The sequence below is a fragment of the Podarcis pityusensis genome (assembly GCF_964106645.2).
Source record: "Podarcis pityusensis genome assembly, chromosome: 5".
NCBI classification, from domain to species: Eukaryota; Metazoa; Chordata; class Lepidosauria; order Squamata; family Lacertidae; genus Podarcis; species Podarcis pityusensis.
The window spans coordinates 69,046,407-69,064,124 of record NC_138032.1 but is presented as its reverse complement, the minus strand read 5'-3'; the positions used below and the strand labels follow the sequence as shown (position 1 = coordinate 69,064,124).

The window sequence follows — 17,718 nt, the reverse complement described above, 5'->3', positions numbered from 1 at the left end:
ATCAGAATTCTCTGGATGTGTAAAAAGATGGCTCTTTTTTTTTTTTTAGGAAGAAAAGGATTGACAGGTTGGAATTTCCCCGAGATTGGCTCTTTAGCATTAAAGAAAATGAAGAAGACCTGCAGAAGGGACTTGGAAAAGAGTTAAGAGCCTCGGACATAAGATCACCAGGTTGATGGACTTTATGGAATTGACGGAAAGGACTGGCAGAATCCGAAACCTGGGAGAGGAGATGGTGGAAGAAGATTGGAAAATTTAAAGTTTATATATAGACTTATGGTAAAACTAATGAGTGATAGAAAAATGGTGGAATGATTTTTTATTTTTTATGGGCTTAACAGAAATGTTATAAGGAGTTAAGCACATATAAGTAATTTAGTTTTAATGGAAAATAAGGTTAAAATAATACGTTATTTACAATATCACAGAAAATGGAGAAAGATGGAAAGGAAAGGATTTGCTGAAACAATTAATAGAAGTGGAACACAAAAAGGGAGGTGTGAGGAGGTCGAGGAAACAAGGGAACGAAAGATAGAGTATGGAAAAGAAATTATGTATGTTTTTAAATTGTTTTTGTTTTGGGAGTGGGGTTTGTTTAGTTTAGCTTAATGTGTTTAGTTTTGAGTTTAGGTTGTGTTTTGTATTGTTTATATATTGTATTGTATTGTGTGTTTTTTCCTTCTCTTTGTTTTTTTTCCTTCTGTTTTTTCTCTTCTGCTTTTTTCTCTTTCTTTGTAATCTATAAAAGTAATAAATATTATTTTTTTTTTTTAAAAATGGCTCTTTTTTTACCACATGCCTACAGCTTGATAGGGCAGGTTAAGTATTGATGTTTCAAGAGAGAAATCTGGGATTTAAGAGCTCACCTGAGCCTTCTTCTGCTGCATGAAGAAAGGCAATGCTTTGGAGTCACCCCCATGTGAATAAAGAGGCCTGACTTCTAAAATAAATAAATAAAACAGTATTCCTCAGCACTCCTAACTGAGCTCTGTTGAAGGGGCAAAAGAACCGCCTCAGGCTGTGTCTGCCTGAACTCTCCACTCCTGCCATTCTGCTCCAGCACAGAGAGCTCCTTCAGAAGATGTGCTTATTCAACATCCATCCAGATTTGCTTTCACAAAGCTTACAAAGCACTGCCTATATGGAATGTTGTTCAGATCTGTTTATACTGCAACAAGCCTGCATTCTGATTTCACACATCTTCCCGTTAATCATTTGTTCATCCCACACTTTTCAACGCAGTTCCCCATCACTTCCCAAGCCTCAAAATGCCTGATTTTTTTTTTTTAAAAATGCCAGGGCAAAATAGCAATTAAATTTGATTTATTTATAAAAGTATCTCTATGTCATCATAACATAAAATATCAGAGTGGTGGCGTACAACCACTCTCTCTCTCTCTCTCTCTCTCTATATATATATAAAACCCCATTAATCCACTTTAAATGTTCAAACTTTTGGGGGCGTTTAATCCCTTCTGCAAAATACTGAGTCTTAGATTCACACCGTTTGAGGCATGACTCTGGTGTGAAGTGGTCCCTAAGGTTGCAATCTTAAGCTTACTAGGGATGGAGATCTATTGGACTCAGTGGAGGGGATCTATTTCTGAGTAAATAGGCTTAGGATCATGGCGCAAACAGAGAACTAGAAATTTGCGGCAAGGAGAAGCCATGAAATAAAGAGGAGCAGCACATAATCGGTTTCACACACACAAACATTTTTAAAATACAGATTGAAAGGAGAGCTATTTGAAGTTCAAAATTAATCTAGCGGAACACAATGCTTCAATACGCTGAATGCAAATACTTCATAAAAGCACTTAAATATGTAATAAAAATGGCTAGTTATATAGTTTCCCCAAGGAAAGTACTCCTCTGTGAATAATCAAACCCAATTTATTTTCTGAGGTAGTATTTCTTTTTTCAGTTATCTTCTTTCTTTTTAGAAGTGCCCTTGTAGGCAGTTAAAACACACACACATACTTGCCCTGAGATCAAACCTCCATTGAGACTTTAAAGAATAAAATGTAGAGACCAGGGACAATCTCTTTTCACTAAAAGTCTCCCCACCACTACTGAATAAGAAACATTAAGGAGCTTTCCAATTTTGCACAAGATAATGGTGATGAGCCAAGGCTACATATAGTAAAACAATATCATAATAAAATAATGATTTTTCAATGTAGCTTTTGTCTTTTTCTCAAATGCTTATCAGCCAATGGGCAAGGACACTTAAGAAAAGAGGGGGAAAATGACAAGCTGGAACTCAATGTCTCCTCTTTTTATACACAAACATACTTTCTCTTCAAACTTCTGATTAGTGAGGAAACTTTCCCTGAATTAAATCTGAAAGCACGCTGAACTGTAAGAGTCATTGCTTAGACTGGAAGGAGGCAACCCCACAGAATCAACTCATGCAGAGACACAACAGGCAGCTTTTTCCAAAGACAGGACATTCCATTTTAATCACTCCTGGTGAAGAAATGTGTGACCCAACCACACCCAACATAGGGGTGCAATGGAAAGGCCCAACCTCAACAGGTGGTTGATTGCAAGGAGGCAAGGTCGGAAGAATGAATCAGTTAAATAGGCATGGCTTTCAAGATATCAAATGGCGGCCCCATTACCTACTGCACTCCATGAACCATACTGCTGGAGATGACCTGCATATACACAAGTACAAACCTGCCTCAAAGTTACTATAGGTCAGAGATTCTGGTTGCCTAAATGTGTGTGTGTGTGTGTGTGGCTTTTTGCTGCTGCTTTAGTTGAACAACTGGGAATACACTGTTCAACACAACCTTGAAAATATTAGCTCTGAGGTTATGTGATGGTTTATTATTATTATTATTTTTAAAAAACCTGTATTACTTTGTTGTTTGCCACATTAGGATCCCTTGGGAGGGCAGAATAGATATCAAACAACACTGAAAACCATTCACCAATCTGTCTTCTGCCCCCCACCTGCTGAAAAGGTACAGCAAGCTGCCCAGGAGCAAGCAATTATTTAAATTTCTTGCAACATTCTTCCAATTCCAGCACTGAGCTGGGGAATGGCTGAACCAAGCCTGCAAAGCCCCACAAAGACTGTCAGCAAACCCAAGGAAAAGGATTTATTATTTGTCCTTTGCTCCTGTCGTCTATCTCCAAGGAACTGAGACTGGCATCCATTTAGAGCCCCGCTTGCAAACACATGTTGCTTAAGAAAACATAAGCTATTTCACTGTAAAGACATGTTCAAAATAATAATCCTGGAAGCTTGCTCGTGTCAGAGGAAGTGGGCCTTGAAGAGGTGGAAAAACAGTACAGGCAAAAACACTGAGGATGATGGATTCGATTTAGATGTACGAGCATCAGCATTTCTGAACATCTCCTGCCTGCTCTAATCATTATAAAACAGCAAAATCAGGGAAAGCTCTTCATAGCTGGGACCAGAACTACCCTATAAAGCAAAATAGTTCTGCCCCAATAGCTCCTGTTTCAATTGAGAACAACAGAATTTCCAGGAGACTGGCTGCAGTGAGAAGATGAAACCCAGCATAGCACTGTGGGAATGACATTTAATTTACTTTATACTCCGTAATGTCAATAAAAAGCAAGGGGGGAGAAGTGGGGGTGGGCAAGACACCATCTTGAGCAAAGCAACGCAGCCTGGAAAGGCATTAAGCTGGCAGTTGCAATTCTGGGCTTTGCAGAGTTCAAAAAGCAGATGAAAATTCTGGAGCCAGGCAATGCAAAGCAACAAGATGTCCCAAGGATGCTCGTGGCAGGCATTTCAAAGCAATCAGTTTGCCCCTTCTTACGCTGTGCTACGGTGGCAGAAGGCGAAAGCCTCAAAGCGATTGTCTAAGACAGACAGGTGAAAAAAATGTTTTCATTATTTCTAGCTGGACAGTGATGCCAGAGAGCAAAGATTAAGAAAGAGTTTCCTGATAAAGCCACCGCTTGGTATTTCACAGGCATTCATGGCTATAGGAAAAGGTTGCATTGGACGTGGCAGGAGATGGGAACAATAAATCAATGTTTGTTGCATGAAGACAAAGAGCCGGAAATGCAAAAGGTTGCATCCAACCAACTTTTCCTGTTTGTGCTTCTGCAATGGAACTCCCCCCCCCTCCCCTGGGTAACCCTCTGGAGCAGATTTGCTGCTGGGGTGAGGGGAGAGGAGAGGGGAATCAGTTGTGCAAGCCCTTGCACACGTGGAACATCTTGGTTGGGTACAACGGAAACAGGTTGGCAGCTTTCCATCTGGGGAAGTGATAATATGAGTGTGATGTGAACCCCTTGAGAGGGACCTGTTGTGGCCCTGAACGAAAGAGTAACATTGCTGTACTTAACTAAATATAAAACAAAAGGTCCACCATGCTCCCTATGTGCTATTTTGTACACCTCTCCCACTTCCCCATACTCCAAGAACCTTTCACAGCATAGGCAAATTCATTGCCACCCATCCCTCCCTCTCAAACCAATGTTTGAGATGATGTCATTGGCCTGAAGCATGAGATGCCAAGATCCAGAGTGCCTTCGAACAGTGCAGCCACCTGCCCCCCTCCCCAGCCCCACTTTCCAATCAGAAAGTTGCAGAAGCCCTCAAATGAACATATGAACTTCCCCTATCTAAACCCAGTCACAACACTGCTCTATCTAACTCGGTGCTGTTTCCTTTGATTGACAGCAACTCAAGTCTTGTGGAAAGGTATTGTCAGGGAACTGACATCGGAGCCAGAGGCGGAGGCTAGGCTCCCAAGTGATGCTGGAGAAGGGCCCAGCAGGGAGAGAGGCAGCTCATCAGCTGGGGAAGGAAATCAGCGTAACACCAGGGATAAAGGGGGGCAGATGGGGGAATCGGCGAGGGGGCTCCAGGACTCCTCGCCGGAGACCAGCGGGGAGAGCACGGGTCCTCCGCTACCCACATCCTCCCTGCGCAGAAGACTTCCGAGCAGGGAGAGTAGGAGGAGACTTGGCGTCAAACAGCTTTTATGCTGGAAAAGGTTTAAGAGACGCCCACTGACAGATTCTGCTAGCGACTGAGACAGCCATGAAGTGAAGGGCTGTCCGGACAGGAAAGGTTTAACCAGGCAACCTAGCCAGGAGTGGCGGCAACTTACGCATGAGCAATCCCTATTCTTATTACAGGTATGTTCATGCCCTGCTACCCAAGATTCTTTAACGGAACACTGCAGAATGAACAAGGGGTGTTGCGTTCTTGTGCGGAGGGCAGGCTTCCAGGAGAAGTATGGTTGGCCACTGTGGCAAACCGGGTGCTGAACCAATTGGACCCTTGGTCTGATCCAGCAAGGCTCTTAACATGGGACGTTATGCCTACAAAGCATGCAGTTTACCACTAAGCTACAGCTCCTGGCCAACATCTTCTAACTTGCAGACCTGCTGTACTCAACTCCTGCTGCTGCCAATTGCATGTGCTTCTGGACAGCTCCCAGTTTTGATTGCATCGGCACAGGAATGGCTTTTGACAGTAGAAGACTGTTTAGATGCTTTTGAAAAGTAAAAGATGTCAGTGCAAAACATTAACAAATCTGCGTAGAGACACAGATTTCTCCTTTTAAAGAAGCTGATATTTAAGTTTATTCAATAAGCGAGTACAGTGGTACCTCGGGTTACATACGCTTCAGGTTACAGACTCTGCTAACTCAGAAATAGTACCTCGGGTTAAGAACTTTGCTTCAGGATGAGAACAGAAATCGTACTCTGGCGGCGCGGTGGCAGCAGGAGGCCCCATTAGCTAAAGTGGTGCTTCAGGTTAAGAACAGTTTCAGGTTAAGAACGGACCTCCGGAACAAATTAAGTACTTAACCCGAGGTACCACTGTAATTATTTAAAATTTAATTTAAATATTTTTATTTTAATAAAATTTAAATAGAATAAAAATAGTTATTTAACATCCATTTTGCTTCAACCATGTGCAATTTACCATACAGAACACAAAGAAGGTAGTGCCATATAGAACATCTACAAGGTGTAAAAACAGAACTATGAGCTGAATGAGAAGCAGTGAGGACAAGATAAGAGAGCTAACTGGTAGCAAAGGTGGTGAAGCTGCGTGGAGATCCAGTGAAGGGTTTGCTCGAAAAGAAAAAAAGTTTTGAAGAGGGCAAGGGAAATAACTTGTCATAAATCCTTGGGCTACCTCCAACATTTCCATCTCTTTTCCTAACTCCTAAAGACCCCTTTAAAAATAATAATGGGCAGTAATAGGGTTAGAAAGTATGTCTCCTGAAGATAGCAAGATCTTCATGGATGCCAGGTGTTTGAGTGATATTTCTGACCTGCTACTGACCTTGCAAATATGCTGCAGTCTGGAACGGAATGATAGAATTAATAGCCTCTGGCAGTTTCCAACACCTTAATGAGCAATTAAAAAGGTTATGTAAAGAAGCACTGCACCTTTAGCTTTCAAGTCATGCATGAAAGTAACTTAGTCTGCAAGAAGTAATCCGGGACTACCCCCCCCCCCCTTTTTTTATCTGCAGGCTTCTTCTCCTGCAACCCTGGTTAGAGAAGGAGGGCAAGAAGTTTCTGGGAATGGGAAGTAGCAGTAAGTGAAGATTATAAAAAAAGATGGGACAGAAAACAGAGTACTTCTGAAACTGCAATTCATAAACTTAGCAGCACATATGAGACCATCAGAAACAAGATCTAGAAGTGATTCATGACTTAACCTTACTTTCTATTACTGCTACACAGGAATAAGTGACCAGAAGCCTTATAAGTATTCCTTCAGCTGCCCAACTGGATATAAGAGAAGTTTGTTAAGGGAATTGTGGCTGTGGCAACTGTTGGTTTTGGAGACGGGTTTAAGCTGTGATCATCCAAATTGATCAAATGTATCTCTGCTTATTAAGCCAATATATGAAAGGGTATTTTGCTCAAACACACAGCTCCTTCATTCCTCCTTCAGTGGCACAAGCAATCAAACCAGGAAGTCTCCAATCAACCATAGTTTCCTGTGTCCTCCAAACCAGGAAGAAGACCAGTTTCTGACCAGGCAAGGATACTAAACCAATTTATAACTATGGATTAATATGCTGCCTTTTTCTGAAGCTGGTAACCATAGTTTTCTGGTTCAGGGAAAACTATGACTTGCCAGCTTAACTGCTTGTGCTACAAAAGGAGTGAAAGGGCTATGTACATGAGCAAAAGACTCTTTCATATATCGACTTAATAAGCATAGAATCAGGCCAATGTATCTTAATTCTTTCTCCCCACTACACATTATTCATTGCCAAAAAATATGCCAATATACACCAAATTGATGGTTTTAAGAAATGCATCTACAGAAGGAAAATGTCACATGGGAACAGACTGCATCTATGTTTCTTAGAATATATGTGTTTGGTAAAACCAGAGAGGATGCTCAGAACACCTGTCTGCTGTGATCTACTGTGAAATGACCATCGAAAATGGAAATGGGCTACTTAGCTCTACTTGTCTACATAAATTTCTGCTTTGTTAACCTACAGAACAACTGTAAAATGCAACATGGTCATTATTATTTAAATTTGTATCCTTCCTTTCATCCTAAGATCCCAGGGCCGTTCACAACAGAAATATTCACAACTGCCTGGCAGTTCAAGTGATCAATGAAAGTTGTTGGTTCTACATGAATCCACTCAGACAGACAGCCTAAACCCACCTTTGGGTTTAGACTTTCCCATTTTGCAGAGCAGAAAGATGTATGATGGCTCAACAAAAAAACAGAAAAGAATCAATGAATCTGCATGCATCATATCATTGCAGGTACATTCCTCCGTTATCTTTTCTTTCAGTTGCAAACACTAAGCTCTTTTGCGATGATAGAAATTGAATGAATAAATAAAAAAAAAATTAAAAATGGCATCATAATAATTTTCTCATCCAAGGTCAGTTTTCTAACATATTCACTGAATTGTTATTCACTGAAACAAAGCCACACACACATTAAATACTGTTTATGTGTATAGTAACTTGAGATTTATTGTGGCTTTCTTTGCAACACTTGGGCCATTTCACTATTCTCATTTCTCTTGTGATGGGGACACAGTCAAGATTTATACGCTTTAATTATTGATGCATCCGGGCATCTCATCCAACAACAAGTTTAACTTTCCAGGCTCAAAGCTTGCATAGTTCAATTATGATTAGCTCAAACATCAATCCATACTAATTGATAATGACACATAAACAGAGGGCAGCTCCAGTTTCATGCAGCCCAAGACTTCCTAGAATGAAATAAAACATAAATTCACCTGGCAGAGACAGATAAAGACTTTGGTCAACAGGTGTGCCTGTATTTATATCTACGGGGAGAATGCAAACAAACCAATGCAGCTTTAAAGCCAATCTAAATCACTTAGAGGAGACCGAATTAGTTGACACAAACACTTTTAAATGGACTCTGGGCTTAGTCAGCAATCTGCTTGCCTGCAGTGAGGACCGACACATCCTATGTAACCAAATGACATTCTGACATACTCACGTAAAGTTCGAGGAATGCTAAGTATCAGTTTCCTGGTCTGCATCTTGTAACTTGGTTATCAGAAAGTTGCATTAGCTAGATTGTTGTTATGCTTTACTCAGACTTTATACCATGTTTGAGATTTGGAAAACCTGTACCTTCTCTTTAAAAAAACTCCCTCAAACCCATCCCTTCCTGACTTGCTTGGTTGGGTTTACATTTTTAAAAGCCTTGTGCCCAAAATATGGATGGGGGGCTCTCAAAATGAAGGGGAAGATACATTGAGGGTGACTGGATTATCCATATTTCTTACACAGGCCGTTACTCACACATTCTCCTCCTCGTCCCCAGTTGTGGCCTCTTTGCGAGACTCCTGACACCATTCCAGCCACAATTGGGGTTTTTTAAAATTTCTCCACGAGAAGCAAAACCTGAACACAGGGCTCCAATGAAAACCCACTAAGGACAGTATAATTACTGCATCAAACCATTTGTATAACTTCTGGTAGCATACAGATACAATGTATGGCAATATAATCTTCTTTACACATAATCTAGAGCTGAGCTAGTATATACTTGATTACATTTCTCGAAGAAGCAGGATTAATTTCATACAATTATGAGCTAAGTTGTTCATGAAAACGCATTCTAATTAACAAATGTAGTACTAAATCACAACGATCATATATAGCTCGAAATCTGATTAGCATATGCTTTTTTGGCCCTGTGAGACTTATGTGAATATTGATTTAGACATAAACCAGACACCACACATAATATAGATTTCTGTAAAAACCTGCTCAGCCACGTTCAACTTGACACATCCCTTTCTGCATAACACCGAGCAAAAGAAATCCATGCAGCTTTTGAGCTCACAAGCAAAAAAAGAACTATTGCCAGACACCACTGAGATTGGGGGTCAGGTGGGGCAACTAAAAAAACCCAAGACAATCCAGAACAAGACCTCATTAATACAATTACAATATTCATATCTTATGATGCAACTCCACCCTACTTTGTTCGAATTCATCCCATGCCACTCCCCCCCCAAATCTACCACTCAAACTATAGGCATTTCCAACACTTGGCCCATAACAGAATGGGTGGAGGGAAAAAGAGGAAATATATGAAAGATATGCAAAAGCTAACTTGTCAGGCATTTAAAAATGAAACAGATGGCGGGGAATGCGAGGAATGCACCTGTCACTGATGTCACGAACGCTACCCAATAGGTGCTGACTGGCTAGATCCAATCCCCCACCCAACTCTGCTCTACAGCCTGTTTAGAAGGTGCTGTCCAGAAAGAGACTCTGAGTACAACATAATACAATATATTGTTGTAATACATGCAAAATAAGCACATGCAACAAATTGCCCCATTCCATCTAAGCACTTATGTCACTATGTCATAATACAGAGAAGGAGGTGGGCTTATTAATCCATTAAACTGATGGCTGTAACGAAAGTAAGCTCTGTGTATGTGGGGAGCGGGAGAGTTATTGTTCACAGATTGTGTTTCAAGTTGAAGCCAGAGCTCAGAGCTAGTTTGACCAATGCAAGGCTTTGGCCATGGGACATGTGCAGTAATAATAATGTCTGTGCATGTGGACAATATCCCTCCTTAGTGAATAAATCAGTCAGCTACACACATTGTTTTTAAATTTATATCCCGCCCATCAGGCTGGGTTTCCCCAGCCACCCTGGGTCGCTTACAACATATATAAAAGAGCAACAAAACATCAAACATAAAAAAACAAAATATCCTATACCAGCAACAAATAAACCAATAGAAATCAATAATAACTAAAATGACAACAACAATAATAAACAGTTTAGAGTTATACCCAAATTAAAATAGCTGCCAACTCCAACTAAACATTTAACCAACACCAACCCAACAAAAACAAAATAGAGGAACCAAAATGAGAACCATTTAAAACATTTTAGCCAGTTGCCGCAAACCAAGAGTTGTTCCAGCAATGTCCCAGTGGCCTCCCAGGAGCCTCTTTTAGCTGTTCAGGGTGAGTCTGGGCTCCATCCCCTAAGCCAGGTGGAAATGGGCCTTGCAGCAGGGAGCGGTCTTCCTTCCAGCACTCATGGCAAGAGCAATGTCCCACAGGTGGGACTGAGGTTTCCTGATTATAGGGCATGAGTAAACAGGGCTGGTGCCAGTAGCTTACCTAGTGGTAACCACAGTTTCAGAGTCTTGAAGCCACCATTTTTGTTTCTCCACATAGCCCCTGACGTAGCATCACTCTGGGGAATTATGGGAAATGTAAATGGCAACTCCAGGACTCTGTCACTTTTTGAAAAGGGGGCACCATTGATGTGCTCTGTTGGGGTACTGGGGACATTGCAGCTGCCTGAAGACGACGTGTGTTGACACTGGCCAGCAACTAAAGAACTATAGCTTCTTTTCCAAAGCAGTATAGTAAGTGAACAGAATTATGTGTGCGGATCAGACACTAACCTCAAGCTTCAGAATGTCATGCTGAAGTTTGCGCTGGAAGTCCAAGAAGTGAGAGATGGTCAGTTTCCCCTTCAAATCAGCCCCAAAGAAGTAGGTGGTCAATGCAGAGTTGAAGCCCGTCTTCAAGGTGTTCCCTGTAGTTGAGCGGTCTCTATGACGCATGCCCATGCTAGTTTGGGAGCGAATGATGCTCTGAACCTAAGGGGTTTCCAAAGTTAAACACACAGCTATAACAAGGCAGGCTGCATCACATATCCCTAAAACCTAGGTCCTCCACAGATACACATCTTTGAATTGAATACAACAATATGTGTAGTTACATTATTAAACACATGATAGGTTTCAAAATCCAGAAGTTTTCAGAAGTATGGAGTATCCCCCATTATGTTTCAGAGCACAATTCAAAGTGTTGGTGCTGACCTTTAAAGCCCTAAACGGCCTTGGCCCAGTATACCTGAAGGGGCGTCTCCACCCCCATCGTTCTGCCCGGACACTAAGGTCCAGTGCTGAGGGCCTTCTGGAGGTTCCCTCGCTGCAAGAAGCCAAGTTATAGGGAACCAGGCAGAGGGCCTTCTCGCTAGTGGCACCTGCCCTGTGGAACACCCTCCCACCAGATATCAACGAGAAGAACAACTACCAGACTTTTAGAAGACATCTGAAGGCAGCCCTGTTTGGGGAAGCTTTTAATATTTAACAGACCACTGTATTTTAATATTTTGTTGGAAGCCACCCAGAGTGGCTGGGGAAACCCAGCCAGATGGGCGGGGTATAAATAATAAATCATCATCATCATCATCAACAACAACAACAATTTGAAAACATTGTTATTTTTCCTGTGAGTGAGATGGGGGACATACTTTTTACTATGCCTTCATTAAAATTTGGAAGGGTTAGTAAGGGCCAGATGGCCACCCGCTGCTCCAATGCTGGAGGGCTGAAAATTTATCCCAGGGACCCCACCTCAAAGGGGGAAACCTGTCCAGAGTTAAAGATGACAAAGTAAAAATAGCTCAACACTCAAACCTGTCTGCTGTGTGACCTGAGCAGATTTCAGAAGGACAAAAAAGGACGGAAATGCACAAGATCACACCAGTGTGCAATATGCCTTCATGAGGAAGGGCCATGGAGAACCTAAAACCTTGTTAAAACACACACACACACAAAATGAAGCATGTCCCTCTGGCTCAGAGCAGTGGTTAACACATAGTGGGCTCAAGGACTATTCAAGGCGTATAGAAAACCTGGACAGGCAAACTGGAGTTTGAAAAGGAAGGGTTCCTTTCTCCCATAGCAAGTGTGTGCAGCTTCCTTAAGAGCTCTCTTATAAGGAAATCAGAGCATATAGGGATATAAAATCACACACGGAAGCAATGGCTAAGAGAGTGCATAGAATTCTACGACTGTCAGCAACACACAGGCAGGGAAATGATCAAGCAAATGCTTAAAATTATTCTTCTCCTCGGATTGCAGATTTCAAAACAGATAATAGGTCCAAGCAGACATGAATTGCCAGTTCACTGTCAATCATCAGATTACTGTCAGACAACCAAAAAGCTAGAGTCAAATCCTGGCATCTGGAAAACTGTAGACTCTTTTGACACCAGCAGCAATAATGCTCAATCCTCAGGATTAGGAAATGCAGCCTGACAAAAGCAAGCCTCTATGCCTTCACATATGCAGTGACTGGTTATTCGGCACTTCAGATGTAGAGAAAAGGGGGATAAGCAGGTGGGCTGAAAAGCAACCAAAGTAATCAACACAAAGACATAGCAGAGATAAGGCAGCAGAGTTCTGGTAGCATTCCTGGCCAGGTTTATTAGGGGATTCGATGGTGAATTATTTTTGTGATGTGTTGCATCTTTATTCTGTGACACACAAATGCTACCTACCCTGCAGCAAACAGGAAAGGCTACAACTCTAAGATTGAAACATATCTGCTGCTGCACTGACTGCTGTCTCGGTGCACCAGGGAGAAGACAACTTTCCATACCGATCAGAGGTCCATCAATTTTTAAATGCTCAAATGCCATAGAGATCATAGGTAGCTGCAGTATGCCACATTTTCCCCGTGAGGCAGGAGAGATGATGCACCTCTGAAGGGCATATTGTTACAGCTAATGTCACTAAATCATCTGAGTAGGAGGACTGGGATAATGTGCAGAAGATGGGGCCAATAAAAGCACAGGCCTGCCTCCTGGTTTTCAGACACAAGCTGCCTTATTTGCATTTTTCATCTCTTTTTAAAAAAATCACCTCTAGAAGGGACAGGTGAACTTCTCCCCACTCAAGGGCAGAAATTAAGAGTGAATTAAACACACGAACACATACACACCATACTGACATCATCAACAAGATGAGCCCCATCTACTACTGTACAGCTGTGAAACAGCTGTGATTTGAGAATGGAGGAAGTCTTGTTTTTCAGGCAAATTATGAACAAAGGCTGCGTCAAAAAGGACAAGTATAAGAGTGAGCAGCACACAAGTCCCCAGCTATAGGACACCCCACCAAAGTGTGAGGCATGTGTCTTGAGGACACTTTGCAGAGAGTCCATGGTTTTGCAGGTGATATATGTGCTCTCAGATAACGAAAGAGGGCCACACATAGCAACAGAAGAGGAGAAAGTGAGATTATTTGCATAATAATTTACATAGTAATGTTCTGGAGGTAGAGAGAACTTGCCTGTTCGAATTCTTCCATATCCACTTCCCCATCACCATTCAGATCAAACATCTTGAAGGCAATTTCAAAGTTCCTTTGAGGAGCTGGGGGGTGGGGAGAAATACATTATATTTCAAGTGTTATAAAGAAACAAGGCTGCAGGGGGAAAAAATGATGTAAGAGTTGTACATGTTTTAACAGTACGTCCCAGGAACAGTCTTCCCAAACACGCTTCCCCTCCTGAAATTATTCATTCTCTCTCTCTCTCTCTCTCTCTCTCTCTCTTCTCCTCCTAAACTGAAGTCTTTTTAGGTAAAGGTACCCCTGCCCGTACGGGCCAGTCGTGTCCGACTCTCGGGTTGTGCGCCCATCTCACTTAAGAGGCCGGGAGCCAGCGCTGTCCGGAGACACTTCCGGGTCACGTGGCCAGCGTGACGAAGCTGCTCTGGCAAGCCAGCACCAGCGCAGCACACGGAAACGCCGTTTACCTTCCCGCTATAAAGCGGTACCTATTTATCTACTTGCAGTTAGGGGTGCTTTCGAACTGCTAGGTGGGCAGGAGCTGGGACCGAAAGACGGGAGCTCACCCCGCCGCGGGGATATGAACCACCGACCATGTGATCGGCAAGCCCTAGGTGCTGAGGTTTTACCCACAGCGCCACCCGCGTCCCTTGAAGTCTTTTTACATTTGCACAACTACTTGTTTATCCATGGACAAACATTTGATGCAATCTCCTTCCAATAAGGAAGCAGATAAAGGAAATAAAAAAAAATAAGATGTGACGAACCTTCTGTACCTGAACAAAATGCATTGAATGGGAGAATGATCAAAAATTGCAAATGGGCAACAGGCACAATGACATATAATAAAACAAAAAAGGGGGATTTTTAAATATGATATAAGCTCACGGGTTAAAAAACAACAACCGACAGCTTAAATCTAGAAATAGAAATACTTTATTGTCAGTGCACCACTTGTTTACAGTGAAATTAAACAAGCTCCCCCCGCCCCCCCATCTCTCAGTCCTTGTTACACTCTGTGTGCTGTGGTACGACCACCAACCCTGAACATCAGCTGCAATGTTGCTGTCTTCCATTCAGCAGCCTCACGACTCATGGGTAGAAACTGTTCTTTAACATGTTGGTGCGGCTTATCATGCTTCTATATCTCCTGCCCGAGGGCAGGAGAATAAAAAGGTGCTGGCCAGGGTGTGAGTCATCCCTGAGAATGACCCTCGCTCTTCTGAGGCAACGGTCTCCTGCGATGACATCTAGCGGACTCAGGGGACAGCCCATGATATTGTGTGCTGTCTTCACCACCCTCTGTAGGGACTTTCTGTCCATGGTTGTCAAACCAGCGTACCACACCGTAGTACAGTATGAGAGAAATCATCAAGTGCTGTCTAACATTGTTCTTTTGCAAGACCCTAAGGAAATGAAGTCTCTGTTGGGCCTTCCTAACCACCTGGGCTGTACTGACCTTCCAAATAAGGTCTTCACTAAGATGGACTCCCAGGAATTTAAAGGAAGAGACTCTCTCCACACAGCCCTCCCCAATATACAATGGGGCTAGCTCCCCTCTCTTCCTCCGAAAGTCCAACACTATCTCCTTTGTCTCGCCAATGTTTAGGTGCAGATTGTTCTCTGAACACCATGTCGATACCTTTTGAACCTCCCCCCGTACACAGATTTGTCTCTACCTGTAATTAAAACCCATTATGGTGGTGTCATCAGCAAACTTAATAATTGCAGTAGATGGGTCAGATGAAATGCAATCATATGTATACAACGATTACAGGTATGGACTTAGAATGCATCTCTGTGAAGTGCCAGTGCTGAGCTTCAGGGAGGTAGATGTAACAGGCCCAATCCTCACTATTTGTGTCCAATCTCTCAGCAAGTCTTTAATCCAATCACAGATGTTAGAAGAAAGGTCCAGGTCCCTTAACTTTCTGATGACAATGTCTGGAAGGATGGTATTGAAAGCCGAGCTATAATCAATAAACAGCATTCTGACATAATTCCCTGGTCTCTCCAGATGACTTGCTCCGGTGGAAAACATGTTCTAAGATGTTGAAGGACCAATCTCTTGAAGCATTTCATCACTACAGATGTTAATGCAATGGGTCTATAGTCATTTAGGCAGTGAACTGCTGTTTTCTTTGGGACTGGGATAATGGTGGCCGCTTTCAAACATGATGGAGCACAAGCGGTTTGCAGAGAGATGTTAAAAATCCTCGTCAAAACCCCTGCTAATTGATCGGTGCAATTTTTTACCACTATTTCCAGCACCCCATCTGGGCCATCAGCTTTGCTGGGATTCACCAGCCGCAATGTAGCTTTCACTTGATGGTCATATAAAACAAGTGACTGTGAGTTTGTAGGCTGGCAGACAGGAGCCGAGATATCTGCTCTTTTTGCCTCTTTTAGTGGGCGAAGTAGAGGTTCAGCTCCTCTGCCAACATATCATTGGCCGTGACCATGTTCGTCATATTGCCTTTATAGTTGGGTAGGTGCTGCAATCCTTGCCACACTTGTTTTGTATTGTTCTCAGCTAAGCAGTTCTCAAGCTTGAGCTTATATTGTTGCTTTGCCGCCTTGATGCCTTTCCTAAGCTTTATTCTTGCCTCTCTATATGTCTTCATGCTCCCTGCCTTAAAGGCAGTATCCCGGGCTTTCAAGAGTGACCTAACTTCAGCAGTCATCCCGGGTTTGCTGTTCCCATCTAAGTACTGAAAGTTAAGTCCTACTGAGTACACTGGGACTTACCCACAGCTAAGTACTGTAACTTACGACACCACTGACAAGTGACAAATGAGATGCAGCACAGAATAGGTCACCTCTTTCCACTCACATCTTTAGTGTACCAACAAAAAACCCTGCAAGTTTTGTACATACAAGAACAGAAAAGCCCTTTCTCAAGTTTATATATCTATGCAACACTCCAAAGGAGGAAAGTATGGGGAATTCCCTGAAGTGACAAGTCCATTATAGAAGGCTGCTACATTATTATTATTATTAGTAGTAGTAGTAGTAGTAGTAGTACTTTACGGAGGCAAACTACCACCTGCACCATGATTCTCCTTGGCAAGGAATTTCTTGTGATGCCCACTAACATTCTGCTGACTGAAAAATGTTGCAGAGATGCTGTTATTTGTAATCCTACACTGATCATATTTCACAGTCCCAGAGAAGAATCTTTGCCTTAGGGTTACCATCTGGATGCTTTCGAACCAGCTCAATGTGTGAGTTTCTCAGTTCCCACTCTTGTTTATAACCAGGCATTTTTTGAGCCTGTTCAAGTCTGTCCACCCACTGCTTCTAGAAAAAATGGCAAGCCTAGTTTGCCTCCAGCACCATCGGCTTTGCTGGAGAAAGTAATTCATGTTGTTCATTTGCCAAGCGAGAATTCCTGATCCTGTCAGTTGGTCTCTCTCAAACAAATCACACATTATTGAATTACAGTAATATAGAGTTATGCAATCAAATACAGCTTATAAGCACCGAAACACACATACACTAAAAAGCCCATGCGGTCTGTCTACCACTTTATTTTCCATTTCCCTTGTTCAACTTGGCAGTTTTAAGCAACAGTACTTCCAAGTCCCCTGTGCAGTGTTAAAATTTATTCCTACTTTTAAATGAAACGTGAAAGCAGCCAAAAGAGCAAGTATTATACACTTCTGAAGTCAACAACCATCCGTGACAATTAGCAATAGCAATATTGTGTTATTTCCCCCTTTGAGATTAAATGCCCTCAGTTTCAGCAAGTACTTCAAATTCTCTGCATTATGAGAACTGTCTAGATTGTAGACACATTGCCCCTGAGCCACATTACGTTTTCCAATGTTAATTGGAAAAAGGCTAAGCAGAATTTGATCAAGTATGCACAGTTCTGAAATGGAGAATTAAAAGTATATTCAGAATGTTGATTCTTTAGTTTAAATGGCTTCATAGACATCACAACACCACTCTCTTGTGCAATACAGAAAAAACACATTCAGAATGCCAAATCCTAACGGAGAGTGAAAGGGGATGTTTTGCTTAAATATTCTGCACTATACTATTAAGGCTGGTATTTTTTTGGCAGGCAGCTTCCTACAAAAATAGTCATTTAATTATTTGGAAACCCAAG

The 17,718-nt window shown here is 42.2% G+C and overlaps 1 protein-coding gene across 1 annotated transcript in view; it reads right to left on the bottom strand.

The window, feature by feature from the left end:
- MICU1 (mitochondrial calcium uptake 1) overlaps positions 1–17,718 on the bottom strand; it is a 129,325-nt gene that overhangs the window by 35,056 nt on the left and 76,551 nt on the right. The window contains exons 7-8 of the mRNA XM_081004734.1: positions 13,605–13,687; positions 10,923–11,120 (exon numbers count right to left, since the gene is read on the bottom strand). Coding sequence (XP_080860860.1) covers positions 10,923–11,120; positions 13,605–13,687 — 281 coding nt within the window. The remainder of the gene's footprint in view (positions 1–10,922; positions 11,121–13,604; positions 13,688–17,718) is intronic.